Source organism: Rhinichthys klamathensis, unplaced genomic scaffold, assembly GCF_029890125.1.
Source record: "Rhinichthys klamathensis goyatoka isolate OS25496 unplaced genomic scaffold, OSU_Roscu_1.1 h1tg000040l_1, whole genome shotgun sequence".
NCBI lineage: Eukaryota > Metazoa > Chordata > Actinopteri > Cypriniformes > Leuciscidae > Rhinichthys > Rhinichthys klamathensis.
Window position 1 is genome coordinate 837,657 of NW_026606587.1, and position 22,992 is coordinate 860,648.

At 39.6% G+C, this 22,992-nt stretch overlaps 1 protein-coding gene across 2 annotated transcripts in view; it reads left to right on the forward strand.

Annotated features, from left to right (window-relative positions):
- gfra2a (GDNF family receptor alpha 2a) overlaps positions 1-22,992 on the forward strand; it is a 104,574-nt gene that overhangs the window by 75,589 nt on the left and 5,993 nt on the right. Inside the window, exons 7-8 of one of the 2 annotated variants that reach the window (XM_056246547.1) lie at positions 232-395; positions 12,908-13,684. In XM_056246547.1, the coding sequence (XP_056102522.1) occupies positions 232-395; positions 12,908-12,931 (188 nt within the window). In that variant the 3' untranslated portion in view covers positions 12,932-13,684. Of the gene's footprint in view, positions 1-231; positions 396-12,907; positions 13,685-22,992 lie in introns of those variants that run through there. The other variant, XM_056246546.1, reaches the window with a different exon arrangement.

The window sequence follows — 22,992 nt, forward strand, 5'->3', positions numbered from 1 at the left end:
CTGCAAGCGTTGCAGGATTAGTATTTAGCTGAACTGCTGACCTCCATATACAGCTAACTAATGCCTCATCCCTCACAAACTTGGAGAGGAAGACACATATTACTTTTCTCCTCAAGGGACCTAGTGATTTAAACTCTCTCTGACTTTCTGACTTCCTACAGAAAAATACTCTTATGAAAATGTGCTTTGAATCTATGATTTCTTTTCTCTTTTGTTTTTCTTTTCCTGCAGGAAATGCCATCCAGGCCTTTGGCTATGGGTCGCTACCCAAGCCTGATCCTCAGCCTTCTACAGGCTCAGTGAAGCCTGATCTTGAGCCCACTGCCAGTGTCCCTAAAACAACCATGGAAACTGGGGAGGATCCCTGCATCATATCGTCCTGTCCGAATTTAAACGTAAGTCGAATTTGAGGGGGTCAGGAAGTTTTAGCATTGTATATTGCATCGTATTACAGGTAAGTTCATTGCGGTGTACATATTTCATATTGTTTATCTAATTTATTTTAACCAATTATTTTGAGTAGTCTTACCGTTACAGGTGTAAGGATCAAACGTATATTTTAATGATAATGTAAATGTTAATCAGTAAAAACTAGGGATGCACGATATAGGATTTTGGCCGAAATTCGATATGCCGATATTTTCAAACTAATTTTGCCCGATGCCGATGCCGATACCGATACCGATATATTTATATATTTTTTTAAGTGCAAAAAAAGCTTATTAAAGCTTCTATTAAAGTTCTCAGTCAAGAGCAGTGAGTGATTTCCTCTGTGATTTGTTGTTTTATTAACATTAACGGGATAGTTCTCCCAAAAATTTGAATTGTCATCATTTACTCTCTCAAGTTTCTTTCTTCTGTTGAAAATAAAAGTTATTTGGAAGAATGTGGCTAACCAAACAGTTGCTTTACTTCAACTTCAGTGACTTCCATAGTATATTTAAGCACAATAAAGAAATGAATACAGGTTTGGAACAACATTAGAGTGAGTAAATAATGACAGAATTTTTATTTCTGGGTGCATTATCTCTTTAAGGACAAGTTGCAGCATATTACCGGTATTATTGTCTCTTTAAAGTCCCACTCCGATCATATTTTGAGCTATTTTTAAACATTACCAGTGGTCTTTAAATTATGATTATGCCATTTTTAGCCAAAATCACAAAACCTGTGCCGTTTTCTGAGACTTCGCTTCAGCAGAGCGGCAGTAGCTCATTAGTAATTCGCCTCTGCGTTGCGGGCGGAGCCGTTGGCACGGAGACGACCCTCCCCCTGCCCGTTGCTGAGAGCTCTGTCTCTCCCGCTAGCTTACACCCCCAATACCGGTGGGGCAACAGTATTATATACACGTTAATTATTATTATCCGAAGTTAATCAAAGTTATCACCGATCACCGATCATTATTTCACTCCAAGACGTCGCGTGTGGAGACGCCCAGTGGAGTTACTACGTCACAACTCCAGTCTATTTTAGCCGGCATTTTAGCGTCTGCTACTGATTCACAACCATTTGAATGTAGAAATACTCAGAAATACAACTTTGAGCTTATTTTTCTCAAGATATGTCCTCTAACATCAGAAAAATGCCACAAGAACATGTTAACACCTAGAAAAACATTATTTTCATCGGAGTGGGTCTTTAAGAACTGCACGCGACGCGTCTAATATACACGCATTTGACAAGCAGATTTTCTCTGTTTGCTTTCACTTTAGACATAACCAACTTTGTTTATGTAAACCTTGTGTGTATTTGACAGTATCAGCCAATAAGACTCGAAAGATTAGTCCAGTATGCAGGCGCTGTGACAGGCTTTTAGTTCCTGTGAGCGTCGGGTGTAACGCGCTCAGAAAAGCGGATGTTAGAACAGCGCATCAGCGCGTGAATGACATGTTTAACTAGCAAGACTTTGACGCACATGCAAATAATGAACTTTTGTGAATTGCGGTGTCCCGTGAGTGTAACTCTACCTCTGCGTTTACATGTGATGTGATGTGATGTGAATGTACGTCGCGTTGTACAGTATGTTGAGATGAAGGCGCCAGAATTGAACTGATAGAATGCACGATACTATGATTTTTCTTCAAAAGCAGATCGTGGAGACATTTTAATCGTCCACGATCAAAAAACGCGCGAGACGCACACCCCTAGTTGGAAGTTTAAGTTGCTGGCGCTCATGCTTCATTCGCGGTCGTCACGTGCGCATAGGAAACACGCCACCCTATCGGCAAGGCTCATCGGCAGAAATATTCATATCGGCCGATGCCGATGACATTCATTTTAAGCTTTTATCGGCCGATACCGATGTTGTCCCGATATCATCGTGCATCCCTAGTAAAAACCTTGTGAAAGAGAAGTACACCTAATTGTATTGAATGTGCTCTTGTAGTGTACTTGAAATCTTACAAGTATATTTAAAAAAACTGTACTTGCAGATAATATAATATTAATTAAATAAAAGGTAACTTACGTGTACCTAAAATACATATAAAGATGCACTCAAGTCCTACTCAAGTGGGTCAAAACAGCACTCAAAATTGTAGATAACTGCATTTAATTTGAATTTAAACTAATATATTTTCAATTAATGGCAATTAAATGTCCACAAACATCTCATTAAGTTCACACTTAAGTATAGTCGATTTAAAAAAAGTGTACTTTTTTTCACAAGGGTAAGTCTAATAAGAAATGGATGCGTTTTAGTCACTGATGCAAAAAAAGAAAGAAGCAGCTGTGTGAATGAATTATACTGAACATGTTGCTTAGTAAACATTTAGATCTTACCACTAACAAAGCTGCATTTATACAGAACATCAATTAAACACTTTACTCATTATTTTCAGTCAAACATGCTGTAGTAAAAAAAAAAAACCATGGCAACATATTTACACATAGGAATATTGTATGCTAACTGCTACTTTGCGTTTAATTAGCAGTGATTGGACTAGTTGACGATAGTCAAGCTATGAACAGCTGTAGAATAAACAACTGACAAGATATAAATTAGTTGACATTTGTACCTTTGTTTGGTTAATTGCACACAAACACACACACGTTGCTTAGCACAGTCTTTCACCTGAGTGTAAAATACACTCCAGAGATGTTGATGGGCCCGTAATTAACACATTAAAGTTGAAAATGTAAAATGATTGAGTGCGCCCCAGAAAACAGCACAAATAGACAAGACAGAAAAATGTGTCCACACAATTTCCCCAAGGAGCCACAAAACTGCATGTCACTATTTACACTGCATGATGTGTTTGTGTGCGTATGTGTACGACTGTACGTGCTGGGCCAGTAGAGCAATGTTTAATTTATTGTAAAAAATGATAATTAGTGCATTACCCAAGCAGGACGTTTTTAATCAGAGAACGCCTGAGGGGAAACTTTGTCAAACTTTACCATTCTCCAGCAATTCAAAATCGTGTCAGATGTGCATCACAGATTCACCCCATTGCTGAAACTCATATTTCTTTTCTTCTGGCCCCACTCAAACGAAAGATGAATAGTTTGCCATGGGCCATTTTTCTCACTCTGACAGGTAGAGAGAAAATGGGCAAAGTCTCGCTCTGTTTACCGTGTTTTAATTCCAGGCAGGGTTTGGCATCACAGTGATTTTTGGAGGTGAAACTCAAAAGGGACGCTTTGCTCTATCTAGCAGGTCCAATGGCACTTAAAGTTTGCCTGAGGCAGAAAGGATGTTCCCTCACAGAATCTACATGTAGAAGTGACATGTCTCGCTCATGGGCACAACTGAGGGAGCGATTCTTTTCACCCAGCACTATAAATTGTCTCCAGTGCTCCACTGGTATGAATTATCAGATATTCATCAAGTTATTCATACTGTTTCTACTGCTAGAAAAGAATAGAACAGAAGAATGGAATATTAGTAATAATCAAAGCATTTTTAAATGAACACAAGGAATAACTTTCATTCGCATGCACCAATCTAACAATACATGTACTAAACATGTTATAAATATATAATAAACAGCGATATTCACCTAATTATATGTTTGCTAACAATATGTCACACAGTCCAATGGCGCAAAGGAATCAGTGACATTGAATCAATTTGAAACAGAAAGTTTAAACTTGACATAAAAAAATTGGTTTTCCCAATGTTCATTTCCCCAATGGATGGAATCCTTAAATGGGTACTGACGTCAGGGCCACTATGACTGGCTTACGAGGCGCACATAATCCAAATTGACTGTTACGCTTTCTCCACTTATTCAGATGTGGAGGTTGCCATTTCCTCCTTTAATAAGAACATGTCTGATTTAAATCAGGGATGCTAAAAGGAATGTTTCGATGGTGTCAAACTGACAGCAAAGAATCTTGAAATTATGCTACCTTCAAGTGCACATGGGAAATTCGTACTTCCATGTTGGGCATTCTTTATTACTATATGTCCCACATTTAAGTCATGAACTTAACATGGAAGTAGATTCTATTGTGAACAACAAACCCATATGGCTACATCTGAATTCATTAAATATAACTTCACTCGGTCATGTGCTGTAATTGAGAAAATTTGAAGCTGATACCAGTTGTTAAAAAGGCCCATTGTAACTGTATTTGTGTTTGTGTCTGTGAGACTTGCTCTGCCAATCAGCCAATGTCAAAGCACGCTGGCAAAGCAGCAACGTGAAGACACTAGGCTCCGCCCATCTCTAGCAGGTGGCATTGATTAGCATTTGTACTAAATAGCTCTGCATGTGGTGAGTGTAGCAAACAGACTCTGTGCTTTCTTGCCATTGAGGTGTGCGTATATTATACAAGTAAGTAGGTTTATGTATTTCAACTCATGTTAACTGTTTGATGAAATGTATTTGCTTATTTGATATTATTTGTCTACTCCTTGTTTAAGGATACTTCTAAGTGAAGTAGGGATTTGATTTGTGTTCACATTTACATGATGTTGCTTGTTTCATGGAAGCATTTCTGCTACATCTCATTGTATTTATCTTGTTATTTTGTGTTTCTGTTATGTTATATTGATATATATATTATGTTTTGTTTAGACCACACCCATACTCATGGCATCACGACTGTACTCATCCGCACTTATGTGCTAAACCTTTATTGAAGCTTTATGGAATTGTGGTGGAGAAAATAAAGCTTTAAAGAGAACTTTCTGCTGCTTCTTCATGTCTCTAACCGGACATCTGTGGTGAACTAGTCCCCTACTGGCAAACCCAAACTGATTGAAAGTCAACAGTTTTCTTTATGGTCCTTCGAGCCGGAGAGAGAGTTTTCTACAGTTATGGAGAAGCAGCTACCAGCTGAAGTCCCTGTTGTGCGGCCCAGGAGACAATCGTCTTTTCCAGCACATTTGCAGGATTATGATTTGACTGGTTATAACCTGCATAGATCCATATCACCACCCAACTATTCTCACAAAACGTCTTGTGCAGCATCTGTCGACAAGGATGTCAGGATGGACACCCCACAGGCACCAGCACATCGTAGTGATTATCATAGTCCAGAACAGTGGTATGTAACGGATCAGTGGGACCAGCAGATGGAAACCCTGCGGGATGAGAATGCTGATTTCCGAAAACTCCACCAAGACCTGATTGTCACGGTTCAGCAGCTGAATGAGGAAAGAGATGATCTTAAGCAGGCCAACACTAAGTTCATGTCACAGATGTCTCAATTGGAAGAAGAGGTGAAAGAATTACTAAGTTGGCGAAATCAGCAGTCACAATTTCCTCAGATATTATCTCCACTTCCTGTGTCTGGTCCGTCAAAGACCCGAGACCGCTCTAGACCAGTACCAGCCCCAAGAAGGTCCAGAGTAATTGAACCAGTATCAAATGCAAAAAATGCCCAGGCATCTCATGAAGCATTACAAGATCGTAGAACAGAGGAAAGTTCGGAAAGCTCAGAGGACTCAAGCAGTCAAGAAAGTTATTCCTCTTCTGTTGATGATAGCATAAGAAACCTACGCCTGCGCTCACCAAGGCAAAGGGTTAACACCAGTCCACCGATTGACAGACAGATTAGTAGGAGTCAAGATGGAAGACCTAAGGTCAACATGGACCAAGAGGTCGTGTCCGATCACCATCTCCACAATTTCCCATCCGGCCACGGGACAAGTTATCATCTAGGAGTAGTAAACACCACCACTCTCCAGGTTTATCGGTTAACCAAGAAAGAGTATATCGTGGACCTACTCCTACGATTCCTGACCTGATTCACCCAAACCCCAGAGAGTTTGCACGGCTTAAAATTGCTTTGGAAAACATTCTGCCAGTTGATTCCACCGAGCACTTCAAATTCCATATTCTGCTAGAACATCTCAAGCTTGAAGAAGCTCAGCTAATTGCTGAATCTTACAGCAGTTCACATCATCCTTATACCAAAACCATGGGTGCCCTCAATAAGCAGTATGGTCAGCCACATCAGTTGGCTTTGCAGCGCATAGTGGAATTGATGGAGGGACCAAGCATCAACACTGGAGATATCAGAACCTTTCGAATGTATGCTCTGAGGGTGAGATCCTTGGTGGGAATGTTGCGACAACTAGGTAAGCCTGGTAAAGTAGAATTAAAATGTGGATCTCATGTGACCAGACTTCTGGGTAAATTGCCACATGATCTGCGGAGCAGTTTCAGAAGATTCATCTATCCATTCGATGTAAAGATTCCTACCCTCCTTGACTTCTCAGACTGGTTGGAATATGAAATCCAAGTGCAAGAAGATTCCACAAGATATGCAAGCCACTTTGGTAGAGGGTACTCGACCAGGTCATCCTGGGACGACCAACCAAGGAAGACTAAATCATTCCACAAAGGGACAGAAGTTCTACTTGGCACTGAGAAATACCCTTCAGCACCTCCATCATCTGTCACAGCTAAGACCACCATGGCAAAACCTTACTGCCCTTACTGTGATAATAACAAACACTCTTTGAATAACTGCGCCAATTTCTCTCAACTCTCCAAATTTCAGAGGCAAGACTGGATTAAGGGCCACAACAGATGCTGGCGCTGTGGACGGGGCCATAGATCAACAGAGTGTAATCTTAAGATGCGCTGCAAGGCATGTAATGGGCGTCACTTACTTGTTCTTCATGAAGTTAATACACGGGGCAGGGAGAGAACAGTAGAAAGAGAGGACCCATCTGCTAGCCCTATCAGGGGGGAGGTCGCCAACGATGTATTATTCATTGACAAGCCCCCAGGAAGTCGGAAGGTACTGTTGAAAATATGTAAAGTCATTCTGAGAAACGGAGATCGATCCATGAAAGCTTATGCCATTCTTGATGATGGCTCTGAAAGGAGCATTTTACTACACACAGCGGCTAGCCAGCTGAGATTGAAAGGTGAACCGGAGGACCTGCCCCTGCGCACAGTCAGACAAGAGTTAAAGGTCCTACATGGGGCGGCTGTATCCTTCAACCTTTCACCAGCCTGTCAGCCAGACAAGGTATATCCAATCAGCGGAGCTTTCACTGCGCCAGAGCTGGGGCTTGGAGTGCACTGTCATCCTGTTAAGGCTTTACGGAAAAGGTACCGTCACCTTAATGGACTTCCCCTCCAAGAGATTAAAACTGGTCATCCAGTTTTGCTCATTGGATCAGACTACCCTCATTTAATTACTGCAGTCGAACCAGTTCGCTTGGGCCCACCAGGAGGTCCTGCAGCAATTAGAACTCTCCTTGGGTGGACTCTGCAAGGACCAGTTCAGGCTCTGCAACACAGTCTCACAGAGCAACAATGTCTGTTCACAAGTTTGTCACCTTCTGTTACTCTGCACGAACAAGTTGAACGACTCTGGCAAATGGATGTCCTTCCTTGGAGGGATGAGAAGATAAGTACTAGATCAGTACTCGACCAGCAGTCAATCAAACTACTGGAACAAAAAACTGTCAGAGTTCAAGTCGATGGGATTCTGCGATATGCTACCCCACTGCTCAGAGTTCAAAATATGCCCTCTCTTCATGCACCTAAAGCAGCGGTAATGCCTCATCTAAGAAGCCTAGAGCGTCGCCTCAGTAAGTCTCCTGATCAAGCAGCTATCTACCAGGCTGAGATTAAACGACTGAAGCAAGAAGGTTACATTGCTGAACTGCAGTCAGGAGCTGAAGACACTCCAGTTAGTTGGTATATTCCACACCATATGGTTGAACATAATGGTAAACATAGAGTAGTTTTCAACTGTTCATTCCAGTTTCAAGGAAACAACCTCAATGAACTGTTACTTCCAGGACCTACACTGACTTCCTCCTTACTGGCTGTGCTACTAAGATTCAGAGAACATTCTGTCGCTATTAGTAGCGACATTAAAGGAATGTTCCACCAGATAAGACTCCTTCCTGTAGATCGACCCCTTCTCCGTTTCTTATGGAGAGACCAAGAAAGAGAAGTTCAACCCAGAGTTTTTGAATGGCAAGTTCTCCCCTTTGGGACCACTAGTAGCCCATGTTGCGCCGTCTTTGCCTTGCAGAAGCATATCATGGAAAATAGTCAGCCTGGTGAAAAGATACATGATGCTGTACTGAAGGCATTTTATGTAGACAATTACCTGCACAGTCTGCCCTCTGTAGATGAAGCAAAGCTCATGGTAGCCCAGTTGCAGACTACCTTGGCAGACGGAGGATTTGAACTCAGGCAATGGGCCAGTAATGCGCCTTCCACCATCAGTCACTTACCAGCAGCATCCAGATCGGACAGTGTTGAGCAATCGATTGTCAAGGGTAATGCCTCGAACCAGGAATCAGTGCTGGGACTGCAGTGGAACTGTCAAACTGATACTTTGTCCTATAAGCTCCGTGCTGTAAAGTGCCAAGAAGTTACTATGCGCAATATATATAAGGTGCTTGCCAGCCAATATGATCCTCTTGGCTACATCATCCCGTACACCACACGTGCCAAGGTGATTGTGCAGCGATTATGGGACAAAAGGAGAGATTGGGATGATCCCAGGTTACCAGAAGATTTGATGAATGTTTGGAACAGATGGGCAGAGGAGCTTAGTGACCTACAAAATATAGTCTTACCCAGATGCTATTGTACTGCACCGAAGGATGATCTTTTCAGCCAGCGAGATATCCATATCTTCTGTGATGCGTCTGAGTCCGCTTATGGGTCGGTCGCCTATCTTCGAACAGAAGACCGGCAGGGAGAAGTGGAGATCACATTCATAGTGGCCAGATCAAGAGTGGCTCCTAAGAAACGGCTGTCAATACCTCGTCTAGAACTATGTGCAGCCCTGACCGGTGCGCAGTTGGCTAAGACCCTTCAGAAGGAATTGACTTTGCCTATTCGAAAAGTTTTCATTTGGACTGATGCCACCACTGTTTTGACCTGGATTAGATCCGAATCCTGTCGATTCAAGGTTTTCGTTGGTACAAGGGTGACAGAGATTCAGGAGCTTACCAGCCACTGTGAATGGCGCTATGTGGCTTCAGATAGCAACCCGGCAGATGATATCACCCGAGGGAAAAGGCTGGCAGATCTAGGGCCACAAAGTCGTTGGTATACAGGGCCGCCATTCCTTCATCTTTCACCAGATCAGTGGCAGGTTACACCCCCATCCTCTTTTATTGACAGTGATGAACTGAGAAACACTACATTCTGTGGTCTGACTAATACTGCACATCGCTTGTCCATGCCTGATCTAAGCCAATTTCTGACCTTTCAAGAACTACTGACAGCCATCGCAGAATCTCTCAGGAAGGATGGGGCCAATCTATCAGCTGAAGACTTTCAACAGGCTGAGATGGCTATCCTTCAGCAAGCCCAATGGGAAAGCTTTCCCTCTGATATGGCACAACTTACAGCGGGGAAACAACTGAATAGCAACAGTCGGCTCCTTAGCCTTGCTCCTGAACTTGACTGTGTAAGTCACCTCCTAAGGGTAGGAGGTCGTCTTCGCTGCTGTGAAGAAATTGAGCCTGACCAGATGCATCCTATTGTGCTTGATTCCCATCATCCTGTCACTAACTTACTCATTAAGGACTATGATACAAAGTTGCTTCACCCAGGACCTGAGAGAGTACTGGCAGAAATGCGTAGGAAATACTGGATCCTTCGGGGTAGGGAAGCAATCCGACGTTATCAGCGCAAGGATTGTATGGAGTGTCAAAAGCTTCGTAAAACCCCACAGATACCCAGAATGGCAGATCTGCCTCTAGCCAGACTACGTCTCTTCAAACCCGCATTTTATTCTACTGGTATTGACTGCTTCGGGCCATACCAAGTAAAAATCGGACGCAGGAATGAGAAACGCTGGGGTATCTTGTTCAAGTGCATGACTACTCGGGCAGTGTACATCGACCTCCTTCCAAGACTTGATACAGACTCCTTCCTTATGGCTCTCAGGCGTTTTATAGCCCGACGTGGGAAGCCTTTGGAAGTTTTATGTGATCAAGGTACAAATTTTAAAGGAGGGGAGGGAGAGCTACGACGGGCATTTGACGAACTAGTTCCAGAGCTTCAGGAACAGCTTGCCAGTCAACAGATTATCTTCCGTTTCAACCCACCTCATGCTCCACACTTCGGTGGGTGTTGGGAAAGGGAGATTCGTTCCCTGAAACAAGCTCTACAGGTCACTATGGGAACTCAGTCTATACCCGAGGAAACTCTTCTCACTACACTCATTGAGATCGAAGGGATCTTAAACTCTAAACCTCTGGGGTATACCTCCTCGAATGCCTCTGATCCCATTCCTATTACTCCTAATTCGCTCCTTATGGGGCGGCCTGATTCATCCCTTCCTCAAGTGATATACCCTCAAAGTGAAATACTGAGTCGACGCCGTTGGCGTCATAGCCAAGTCTTAGCAGATCACTTTTGGAAGCGGTTTATCAAGTTCTATTTGCCTGGCCTTCAGACTCGTGGCAAGTGGCAAAGAGAGTCACCCGATATCAAGGTTGGAACTACAGTTATGATTGTGGACTCTCAACTTCCCAGGGCCCTGTGGCCCACTGGTCAGATCTCGCAAGTATTCCCTGGGGTGGATAATAAAGTCAGGACTGTTCAAGTGAGAATTAAGGACAAGTTTTATGTGCGACCTGTGGCTAAGGTTATACAGCTGCCTGAGATTCCAGACTAAAATTTGACTTTGACCTTTTTTTTAATGGGCAGATTTCCTCATGCTTTAGAAATCTGGGGGCGGCTGTTAAAAAGGCCCATTGTAACTGTATTTGTGTTTGTGTCTGTGAGACTTGCTCTGCCAATCAGCCAATGTCAAAGCACGCTGGCAAAGCAGCAACGTGAAGACACTAGGCTCCGCCCATCTCTAGCAGGTGGCATTGATTAGCATTTGTACTAAATAGCTCTGCATGTGGTGAGTGTAGCAAACAGACTCTGTGCTTTCTTGCCATTGAGGTGTGCGTATATTATACAAGTAAGTAGGTTTATGTATTTCAACTCATGTTAACTGTTTGATGAAATGTATTTGCTTATTTGATATTATTTGTCTACTCCTTGTTTAAGGATACTTCTAAGTGAAGTAGGGATTTGATTTGTGTTCACATTTACATGATGTTGCTTGTTTCATGGAAGCATTTCTGCTACATCTCATTGTATTTATCTTGTTATTTTGTGTTTCTGTTATGTTATATTGATATATATATTATGTTTTGTTTAGACCACACCCATACTCATGGCATCACGACTGTACTCATCCGCACTTATGTGCTAAACCTTTATTGAAGCTTTATGGAATTGTGGTGGAGAAAATAAAGCTTTAAAGAGAACTTTCTGCTGCTTCTTCATGTCTCTAACCGGACATCTGTGGTGAACTAGTCCCCTACTGGCAAACCCAAACTGATTGAAAGTCAACAGTTTTCTTTACCAGTCATGATATAATTATAGCTTGAATTGTAATCACATCTTTATTTGTTAATTTATTTTACGTTTATTCTTAGTATGTCCTTCCAGTGAATTACCCCAATGACTCTTAAAAACAGGAACCTTACAATGCATATGTAACATGTGGCCTGATATTAGTTTCCTTTTCCAAAGACTTTTATTTTAGATAGTTCCTGTGTCCCTGTCTCTTAGTCTGTAATCACATATACTTTTTCTTGTTGAATTATCTGCTTTGTTTTTTTTGTTTATTAATAAAGTAAACAGCTGAAATTAGATCCAAATCTCCTTCTCTTCTTTTGTGGCCTGCTAAGCTGTAACATCACATTCAATATTTATGTTTTTAAAAAACATAATTATCGCATAATTATCTCAATTACAGTATGTCTCATTTGAATTTGTGAATTTTGAATGTCGATCACAGGGGAATACAGGAGAAGAATATCGGCCAATTAAAACGATGACCAATCTCTTGGTGCACCCCTATTATGTTAATGTATTAGCTTTTATAATGCTTACACAAAATTAAATTCTGAAACATCTTTTAAGTTGAAGTAACCAAGGCTGCAGGTGGTAATATTATCCAGTAATATCTTTTTTTTTTTTAAATCCCTGACTTTTCATGATCAGATCTTGATGGATGAAATCTAGCCACGCCCTGCTACATGAGCTAATGCTAATTCCAGCTGAATGTTTTGCTTTGCTAAAAAATGTGTCACAATACACCGTAAAAAGATTTTTGGAGTATGTTTTAGTCTTTATACTTATTTTTTTTAAATTGAATTCAATGTTACTTGTCAGTTCTTTGTAATTATTTGTAAAATGTACTAGCGATTGTGAGTGAAAATTGTTTACAAGGAAATCCAACACCGATTTTTTATTTTTTTTTGTGTACGCTATGTTATTGGCCTGCTGATCTGTGCACCTACATACGGTTTTATGTGAAGCGTGGTTTGTTCTCACAAAGATGAAAGTCCTGTGTACCAGGATGAATGATTTTGCGAGTATTTGTGTGTTGGTTTGTTTGAGCAGGGATGTATGTAGCGGTGCGAGACTACATGTCAGTGTCTTTCTATGTGTTTCAGTGTAAACAATCAAGGCAAGTGTGAGAGTTCTAATGCAAAGAGATGAGTTGTGAATGAGTAGAAGAGAAATGGAGGGAGATGTTGAAAAGCAAAGGGAAGAGATGGGGCATTAGCAGAGCTGTGAACAGAGATCTGGGCTGATGTCAACAGGCAGCTGACACACATCACCGCTCTCGCTAATTAATTGGCTTTTAGTCACTGTCCTCTGTTTCTCTCACCCCCACCAACATCCTCGCCTGTCAACACACAATTTCTGTCCCCTCCTCCGTCTCCCGCTCTGTCTCTCTTTCGCTCTCGCTCTCTTTGCCAGCTGCAGTTCTGGCAGTTCTAGCTTTTGCCTAAGCCTGCATCTAATTATGCATGTTTACACAGGAGATGCTGAAAGTTCACTGCATGAGCTAACGCTAATTCAACACAATCACTTTATTCATACATCAGGTGAAATGACACATAAAACAAAAGAAAGAGACATACCATACACAAACATAGATACATAATTAAATATTGGTTACTGTAGTTGTATTTCCTTCGCCGAAACTCACTTTTAACTGATTTGCGGCTACGGGCATGAAGAGGAAGATATAGACATAATGGGGTGAATTCACTAAGATTGAATTGCACCTACCGATGGTGTTGTTTATTTGCACGGGTTGTTTTAGCACCCTATTCGCTTAATGAATTATGCAAATCAGGCAGTGGTGCAAAACACTGCAAAAACATCTCTGTGCTGAATACAATCGGCACGGCACAATTCCATGTCATGAAATCTTGCAAGCCGGGTCTGAGTGATATGACACGAAATAATCATCATGGTTTCCATGTTTGTTTGTTTTTTTTATATATATTCTACCAAAATTAGAATGTTGAATTAAATTATTCTTTTTTTAAATAAAATTAAACTCAACAAGGATTGATATTAAATTATTTTAAATAACATTATAAAATTAACAAAAAAAATCCAGTTAATACTATAATAATTATACAGTAATAAAGTACTTAGACACTCCGTTTGAATATTTGTTAACATTAGTTAATACAAAAACAACTGTTCGCTTTTTGTATCAAATTCATCAAATCACAGCCATTAAATAATATGATTTTAATCATGTATACGTAGTAAATGCTTTAGAAGTATTTTCCATTGTTATTTCATGTTAACTAATGTAGTTAACTAAATGGAACCTTATTGTACCTATGTGTTACCAATGACTCATTTGTTTGATTCATTGAAACGGCATGCACTGAACTGGCTCTTTAGTGCACTAAACTATACCAAGTATCTGCTTTACTGTATGTGTGGTTATAACTTCATCATGACATCATCGTTTGAAGAATTACTTCCATTATCAGCAGAATATGTATCAAACACAATAGCTCAATGCTAATTGAATATGGCACATCGTGCAGCAGGGCTAATTTACATAGAAAGAGGCGTGTCTGTATTGCAAAGAATCAAAATGACTTCATTAAAATAACCACACAGCAATTTTCACACTTTCTTATACTGGTTACGGTTGCTGGTTGCTCATGAATAAGACTCAGGGCCCACTGAGCAAGCGACGTCTGTGGACATACAAAACAGGTTGATATCACGTCCGTCCGTCCAGGCCATAATCTGAACGTCCATTGACATCCAGAATTAGTTGATTAATGACAATGAGAAATTATGTCCAATCTGGCTATAATCTAAACGTCCACTGACAGCCAGAACTAGTTGAGAAAAGACGTTCATACTGGCTATAATCTGAACGTCCGGTGACATCCAGAATTAGTCGATGAATGACTTAAAAAAATATGTCCAATCTGGCCATAATCTAAACGTCCACTGACAGCCAGAACTAGTTGAGAAAAGACGTTCATACTGACTATAATCTGGACGTCCGTTGACATCCAGAAATAGTCCATAAATGACGTGAATAAAGATATCCAATCTGGCCATTATCTTAATGTCCACTGACAGCCAGAACTAGTTGAGAAAAGACGTTCATACTGACTATAATCTGGACGTCCGTTGACATCCAGAAATGGTCCATAAATGACGTGAATAAAGATGTCCAATCTGGCCATTATCTAAACGTCCACTGACAGCCAGAACTAGTTGAGAAAAGACATTCATACTGACTATAATCTGGACGTCCGTTGACATCCAGAAATGGTCCATAAATGACGTGAATAAAGATGTCCAATCTGGCCATTATCTAAACGTCCACTGACAGCCAGAACTAGTTGAGAAAAGACGTTCATACTGACTATAATCTGGACGTCTGTTGACATCCAGAAATAGTCCAGAAATGACGTGAATAAAGATGTCCAATCTGGCCATTATCTAAACGTCCACTGACAGCCAGAACTAGTTGAGAAAAGACATTCATACTGACTATAATCTGGACGTCCGTTGACATCCAGAAATGGTCCATAAATGACGTGAATAAAGATGTCCAATCTGGCCATTATCTAAACGTCCACTGACAGCCAGAACTAGTTGAGAAAAGACATTCATACAGACTATAATCTGGACGTCCGTTGACATCCAGAAATGGTCCATAAATGACGTGAATAAAGATGTCCAATCTGGCCATTATCTAAACGTCCACTGACAGCCAGAACTAGGTGAGAAAAGACGTTCATACTGACTATAATCTGGACGTCCGTTGACATCCAGAAATGGTCCATAAATGACGTGAATAAAGATGTCCAATCTGGCCACAATCTAAACGTCCACTGACAGCCAGAACTAGTTGAGAAAAGACGTTCATACTGACTATAATCTGGACGTCCGTTGACATCCAGAAATAGTCCATAAATGACGTGAATAAAGATGTCCAATCTGGCCATTATCTAAACGTCCACTGACAGCCAGAACTAGTTGAGAAAAGACATTCATACTGACTATAATCTGGACGTCCGTTGACATCCAGAAATGGTCCATAAATGACGTGAATAAAGATGTCCAATCTGGCCATTATCTAAACGTCCACTGACAGCCAGAACTAGTTGAGAAAAGACGTTCATACTGACTATAATCTGGACGTCCGTTGACATCCAGAAACAGTCAATAAATTACGTAAATAAAAGATGTCCAATCTGGCCATTATCTAAACGTCCACTGACAGCCAGAACTAGTTCAGAACAGATGTTCATACTGCACTGTAAAAAAAATATCCTAATTTTACAGTAAATAACTTCCTATTTTCATCATTGTGGTGGCGTTCATGTGTGTTCAATTCGTAAATACGATCTTTATGACATGTCTTGAATGCATCAATAGCTCTATTTTAGGGACAATCCTTACAAACAATCATTGCTAAAATACATTACAGACTGTCACAGTGAGAAGATCTTTGTCCTTTATCAATGCTAAAGACCTAACCACTGCAGTCAACACCTTGGAGTATCCATGCTGTTAAATAAAAGTCTGTAGACAAGGGTTAAGGTTAGGGTTAACCCCTTAATTTCTAACCCCCGGTTTCACAGACAGGGTTTAGATATAAAGCCAGGATTAGGCCTTAGTTAAATTTGGGCATTCAATTATAGCTTTTAAAAATGTACCTTAGAAGAAAAAAACATTACTGGTGTGCATCTTGAGACAAAACAATGGCACTGACATAAGATATGTCAGTATAGCCTACAAGTTGCTTTCAGGTAATACAGCTCAAACGTGCATTTTAGTCTGGACTACAGGCTTAAAGGAGAACTCCGGCGCAAAATGAACCTCGGGTGTAATAACACATTGGTACAGACTAAATCGTTCCCTGAGATTTGTTTTCATGATAATCGAATGTAAAGAGTTTTATCTCTAAAAACAGTTTAGCTTATAACGCTAGTATATTGGGCATCGAGTAAGCAAAAAGAGATCGCTAGTTAATACCATTAACAAGGCTCAAATTAGCCCCACACTAACACGGCAGCATAATGAGTGTCCTTACATGCAAACCGAAGCATTGAGAACTTTGTAAGTGTATAGACAGTTTAATAAGAAGATACTTTACACAGACAGTACAGTTAGCGCATACAGACAGCAGCCATCTTGGAAAACAGTCTCGCATAAGAGAAGCACTTAACGCAACAGAGAAAATAAAAAAATAAATATAATTTATCTTATCTTCAATATCTACACGTACTGTTCGCTCACTCTCGTGGTTCGATTGGTCGAGACTGTTTTCCAAGATGGCTCCTGTCTGTATGCGCTAACTGTACTGTCTGTGTAAAGTATCTTCTTATTAAACTGTCTATACACTTACAAAGTTCTCAATGCTTCGGTTTGCATGTAAGGACACTCATTATGCACTGTTCTGATAAATTGCTGTTTATCAGAACAGTGATAAATAAATGTTATTATATATGGTATACAAGTTACTGTTTAATCTTTCATTTTTTATCTTTCATTTTTTATCTTTCATTTTTAATCATGCACTGCAATGAAAACACATTTAAACAATTGATTAAATATAACAGCCAGCCTACAAATACAACTAAATAGCACGTGTATATTTTTTTCCTATTCTTTCTTTTAAAACATTTCATATTGTCCTGTTATTGCAATGTTTTCACACTATTGGCTGTCTCTCCGAGTTGTTTTGAGCATGATTGGTTATTCTGACTGTCATCCAGGAATCTGGCCAATGACAACTATGCGCGCCTTTACCAGTCAAGTTTGAATACGTCAGTTGAAGTGAGTGGGTGTCTGTGCTCCTGCTCGGGACCTACTTCGGTTTTGTGGCTTTTACATTGTTTAAAACATGGATTATTTTACATCGGACTGCTAAATGTTTATTTTGAGCGAGTTGCGGGATGTAAATGAAGAACAAACAAGGAATATGGACAACGAACAATGGACATATTGCAATCTACGGAAGGTAACGTAAATAACTTTTTATTTTATACAAATTCTAATACATCAAAATATAGTGTATTAAATTGAGAATCTAAACGCGATTAGAGAAATATTGATATTAGTACGGTATTCCAATGTATTAGGCTAATTATGTGCTGAGCTAGCATGTGTATTGTCAGCTAACTTAGTTTATGATAAAAAAATAAAATAAAACTCAGCATTGGAGCTTTACAATGAGTGAACTGAGAACATTGTCTCTTTAGACAGAAGAACTCGAACCACACTCCTTTACTCGAGTCTAGAAGAATCTGCAAACTAGGCTTTTAAATTGTTGATCGCGGGATTTAACGTTAAAGTTAGGCCTAACGTTATTGTCTTGGAGCTGGTGAGTCAATTTTGCAAGCTTTTGTAAATGTCTCTGTTAGTAGCCTAAGTAAAAACAAATAGCTAATATTGCTGTGTGTGTTTCCTTCATGATCCAGGCATTTTGGGAGTAACGTTAAATATTATCCAGCCACACGATCTTCAGATGGTGAGTATTGTCATAAAATACACGTGAAATAGAGGCAGAACATGGACACTCTGCTCAAAGGCACACTGGTTCAAACCCTCCAGACAATGTTTTATCTTCTATCTTCTTGAGTTTATACAGGCCTAGCTGACCCAAAAATAAATGTCTAACTTACTTTTGTGAAACACAAGAATGTTGGGAATAAAACAACTGTATGAGAAAAACAAAAACAAATAAGGCATTTCTCAAGATATCTTAATTATGGTTCTACATAAGAAACTCATACAGTTTCAACATGAGGGTGAGTAGGCTAAATAATGAGAGAACTTTTCTTTTTTTTTTGGATGAGCTGTTCTTTTAAGGACATTTGCTAAATTAACCATGGTTTTTATTATAGTAAAGGTGTAGAAACCATGTTTTTTTTATGGTGGATTGATTACAATAATTTATTACCATTTGGTTAGTGTCACAAAACATTGTTAATTTTAGTAAGGGTTCTCCAGATTTATATAACACATAACCTGTATAATTTATTTAAGGAACACATTCAAAATGGTCCTATGTCACCCAGATCAATAATTTATTAACGCACTTTTTAACTTTTTTTTTTTTTTAGATCAAGCATTGGAACAATGTTTACGGAGCAGAACAGGCACCAACAGAGAAACAAGTCCATCACTAGTAAGTATCCATTGCAGTATCTAAAACCGTAGTCAATTTTAAAGGCACAGTGCACTCCAAAATAAAAAAAAATCTATTTTTTCCCGTGCCATTCCAGATGTATATTTTCCACAAAGATTTTTTGAAAAATTATCCATTATTGTAAGCCAATATAATGCAAGTGCATGCACCAGAAACTTCATACAGTACAGCCTGCTGTGTTGTTCACACAAGATGTTTTCTGCATTTATCATGTGAGCTTTACAATGCTCTTGGACTTTTTCGACCTTCCGCATTTTGGTGTCTATTCACTTGCAGTATTTAACACAAACACAAGAGATGGATAATTTTTCTAAAAGTCTAGTTTATTTTTTCTAAAATGTGTTCATCTGAAGAAAGAAAATCACATACCCTTTCGGACGGCATAAGGTAGAGAAAATAAAGGGGGTATCAGTTTACTCTCCTTTAGCTACTATTTATAAACCTTACATGTGATTTAATAAATTTACAATTAAAGAGGTGTTCCAAGCAAACAGCTATGTGTGTTTATATTAGGGGTGTACGATTCAGAAAATGTCACGATTCCGATTTTTAGGCTCAAGATTCGATTCAATAGCGATTTTCGATGCAAAAACGATTCTCGATTTAAAAAAAACGATTCACAGTATGTAAATGTAGTTACTTTTCCTATGTAGGTATTAGGGATGTGCATCTCCATAACTGAGGCCGATGCGATACGCATGTCGATGCATAGCCAACGATACGATACATTAAAGATAGGCTACATATAAGCAGCTACCGATGCAATGCAATGCGATTCACTATTATTACGATGCGGTGCGATTTGATTTCAACTCAACGCGATGCGATTCAATGTAATACGATGCAATGGAGAAAAATATGATGCTATGCAATTCAATATTCAATTATTTTATTTATTTTGTTCATATTTTGTGCCATCTGACTTTTAACGCATGGCTCTTTCACATACAAAAGATTTGGTTTTCAAAACAAAAAAAAACATAGCGTTGCGACGTTCGTCTGTTATAGGACAACTTAGTTTGAATAAACGAGCAGACACTGCTACTTGCTCTACGTTTATTTAGAATTAACAGCCAGACAACTAGCAGTGACTTGAGCTTTCCATTAAATGAATCACACACAGTAAACAAATCCTTAAAGACCCACTCCGATGAAAATAATGTTTTTCTAGGTGTTAACATGTTCTTGTGGCATTTTTCTGATGTTAGAGGACATATCTTGAGAAAAATAAGCTTGTATTTCTGAGTATTTCTACATTCAAATGGCTGTGAATCAGTAGCAGACGCTAAAATGCCGGCTAAAATAGACTGGAGTTGTGACGTAGTAACTCCACTGGGCGTCTCCACACGCGATGTCTTGGAGTGAAATAATGATTGGTGATCGGTGATAACTTTGATTAACTTCGTATAATAATAATTAACGTGTATATAATACTGTTGCCCCACCGGTATTGGGGGTGTAAGCTAGCGGGAGAGACAGAGCTCTCAGCAACGGGCAGGGGGAGGGTCGTCTCCGTGCCAACGGCACCGCCCACAACGCAGAGGCGATTTGCTAATGAGCTACTGCCGCTCTGCTGAAGCGAAGTCCCAGAATACGGCACAGGTTTTGTGATTTTGGCTAAAAATGGCATAATCATAATTTAAAGACCACTGGGAATGTTTAAAAATAGCTCAAAATATGATCGGAGTGGGACTTTAACAAAAAAAAATCAAACAGGCCTATTCTGGTGGGTGCGGTGATGCGGTGGTGTAACATGTAAGGCTGGTGCTGCCAATAAGCACCTAAAATCTGTCACAAAGAACCGGCAAAAGTAATGATTATGAATATGTAAAATATAGCAATGAGATATTTTAATTGTTTATTAATAAACAAGTGTTTTCTTTGCCAGTGTCGGCTGCAAAGATGAAGTTGACGATGCTGACTCACGATCTTCGCAGTAGTCAACGCGCCAGAGAGAAATACACAATTCATACGGATTATCTGCTTATTACATAAGCAGAGAGCAGTCTGTATTCTTACGTTTTGAATTGTTCTGTTTAAAAGTAGACCTGTCTGTGAGGCAAGTAGGCTACCTTATATGCTGAGTTTCGGTTCATTTATGAGACGAGCTCCAGTTCACACGCCGGCGCCTCCGTGTTTATCGTCTGCTATATTTACTTCTTATTTATTAAATCCAGGCAATTGGTTGATGAAACATTGATTAAAATTAAGATACAATTAATACAAAACTAAATGCACTTTAAAGAAAGGTTTTGTGCTTTCTGTTTGGTGTGTCTGTGAAATTTTTAAAGCATCTTTTAGTGCCGCGTTCAGAGCGCTCATGTCCGTAACATTGTTTTTTCCTCATAAATGCAAACCCAATTTTTTTTTTTTTACAATTTTTTTTGTTCTGTGGAGACTACAGTTAGGCCTACTCATAATTTGTATTCTGAATACGTAACGCTGGTATATGTATTCCGTTACTCCCCAACACTGATATTAGTATAACCTTATCTGCAATATATTTTAATAACACGGTTTTGGCGGTTATAGAGTTTATTGTGGCAAAAATTCATCTCAAACAAACATCACTGCGTAAGAGACACTCAGAGTCAAATTATATAAAATAGAAGTATTTATTCTTGCAAGAATAGGAGCAGTCTAATACACAGTTGTTACCCTGTGCAGAAGAGTGACACACCCCCAGACAGACTGAACTAGCTTTTATCTTAGTTTCAAGGCCTTCTTCCCCCCAGAGCCTTCCTCCCAGTAGTTTTCCATAGACGTCACTAGTTGGCCCACTAAGCTCCCCTGCACTAAGTGGCCTTCTGACATCTAGGTCAGAGGTCCTTGTTCGTCTGTTCTCTGGAGTGTCTCCCTCTTCTGCCTCCCCAGGTACATAAACAGAATCCTCTCTCACTACAAGTGAGAGACACACATGTGACATTCTTTGAATCATCTATATTTAACTAAAGATCAATGAATATCATTAAAATTGCCACCACAAGTTCTAATGACGGTGTTCAACTATAACCATCGGTCTCACGGTTATATAATAACCGTCACACCCCTAGTTTTAACATAAACAATAATAAAAATAAAAAACCTTTCACAAACAGGTCTTTGATAACTATTCAAATGTAAATAAATATATATGTTAGGGGTGTGACGGTTCACAAAATTCACGGTTCGGTACGTTTTTGATACAGCAAAAAGAAAGAAAAGCCAGAGAAATTTCCTTGATTTAATTTTTTTAATAATTTTTCATCAAAGTATGATAATTTTTTACTTTGAGCAGTGATGGAGCTACACTTGACTCTTCTTAGGAGCATATAAAACAAAAACAGCTCCTTGCTCCTTGAAAAAAATTAATTGTAATATTGTAGTAGTTATAAACAAAGGTTTATTTTATTTCAGATTAACATTTGAGGGCAGCAATTTTATTCATAATGTCGAAATAAAACCGACGTAACGTTACTTGAAAGCATTATAGCCTACTATTCCTGCCAAACTTCCATGGTTACAGTTAGTAGTGTTACTACAGTAAATCCATGGTGAATGTTGCTGATCTGTGGGCACTGGATAGTTCATTCATGGCACAATGTTTATTCCTGTTTTCCACGTCAGCGCTGTTTGATCCGTTAATAACGGAGAAATGTGAATGTTTCTCACTAGATCTCGCTGCGATATTATTACTTCAGTGGCAAATTCAACTGCTTTCTTTACTGGATCTCTTAGTGCTGTGTAGTAACAGTGTCGCTTGATCAAGACGCTGGATTGGTCCAAACTGATAAACGATCCGTCAACCACACAATAACGAGTAGCGCAGCTGCAGTTTCGTTCCGCTTACATTACGTTTGCTATTTGATGTTGGGCAATGTTGTGGTCGCGGCAGCATCTCTTACATTATGAGCACGCTTGCCACGCCCCTACATTTTAAATAACGAAATTTTGGTCAGCAGGAAAAATAGTCCAACAAACCGTTCGGTTTGTAATGCACACTGAACCGAAAGCCTCGTACCGAACGGTTCAATACGAATACGAAAATATATATGTATA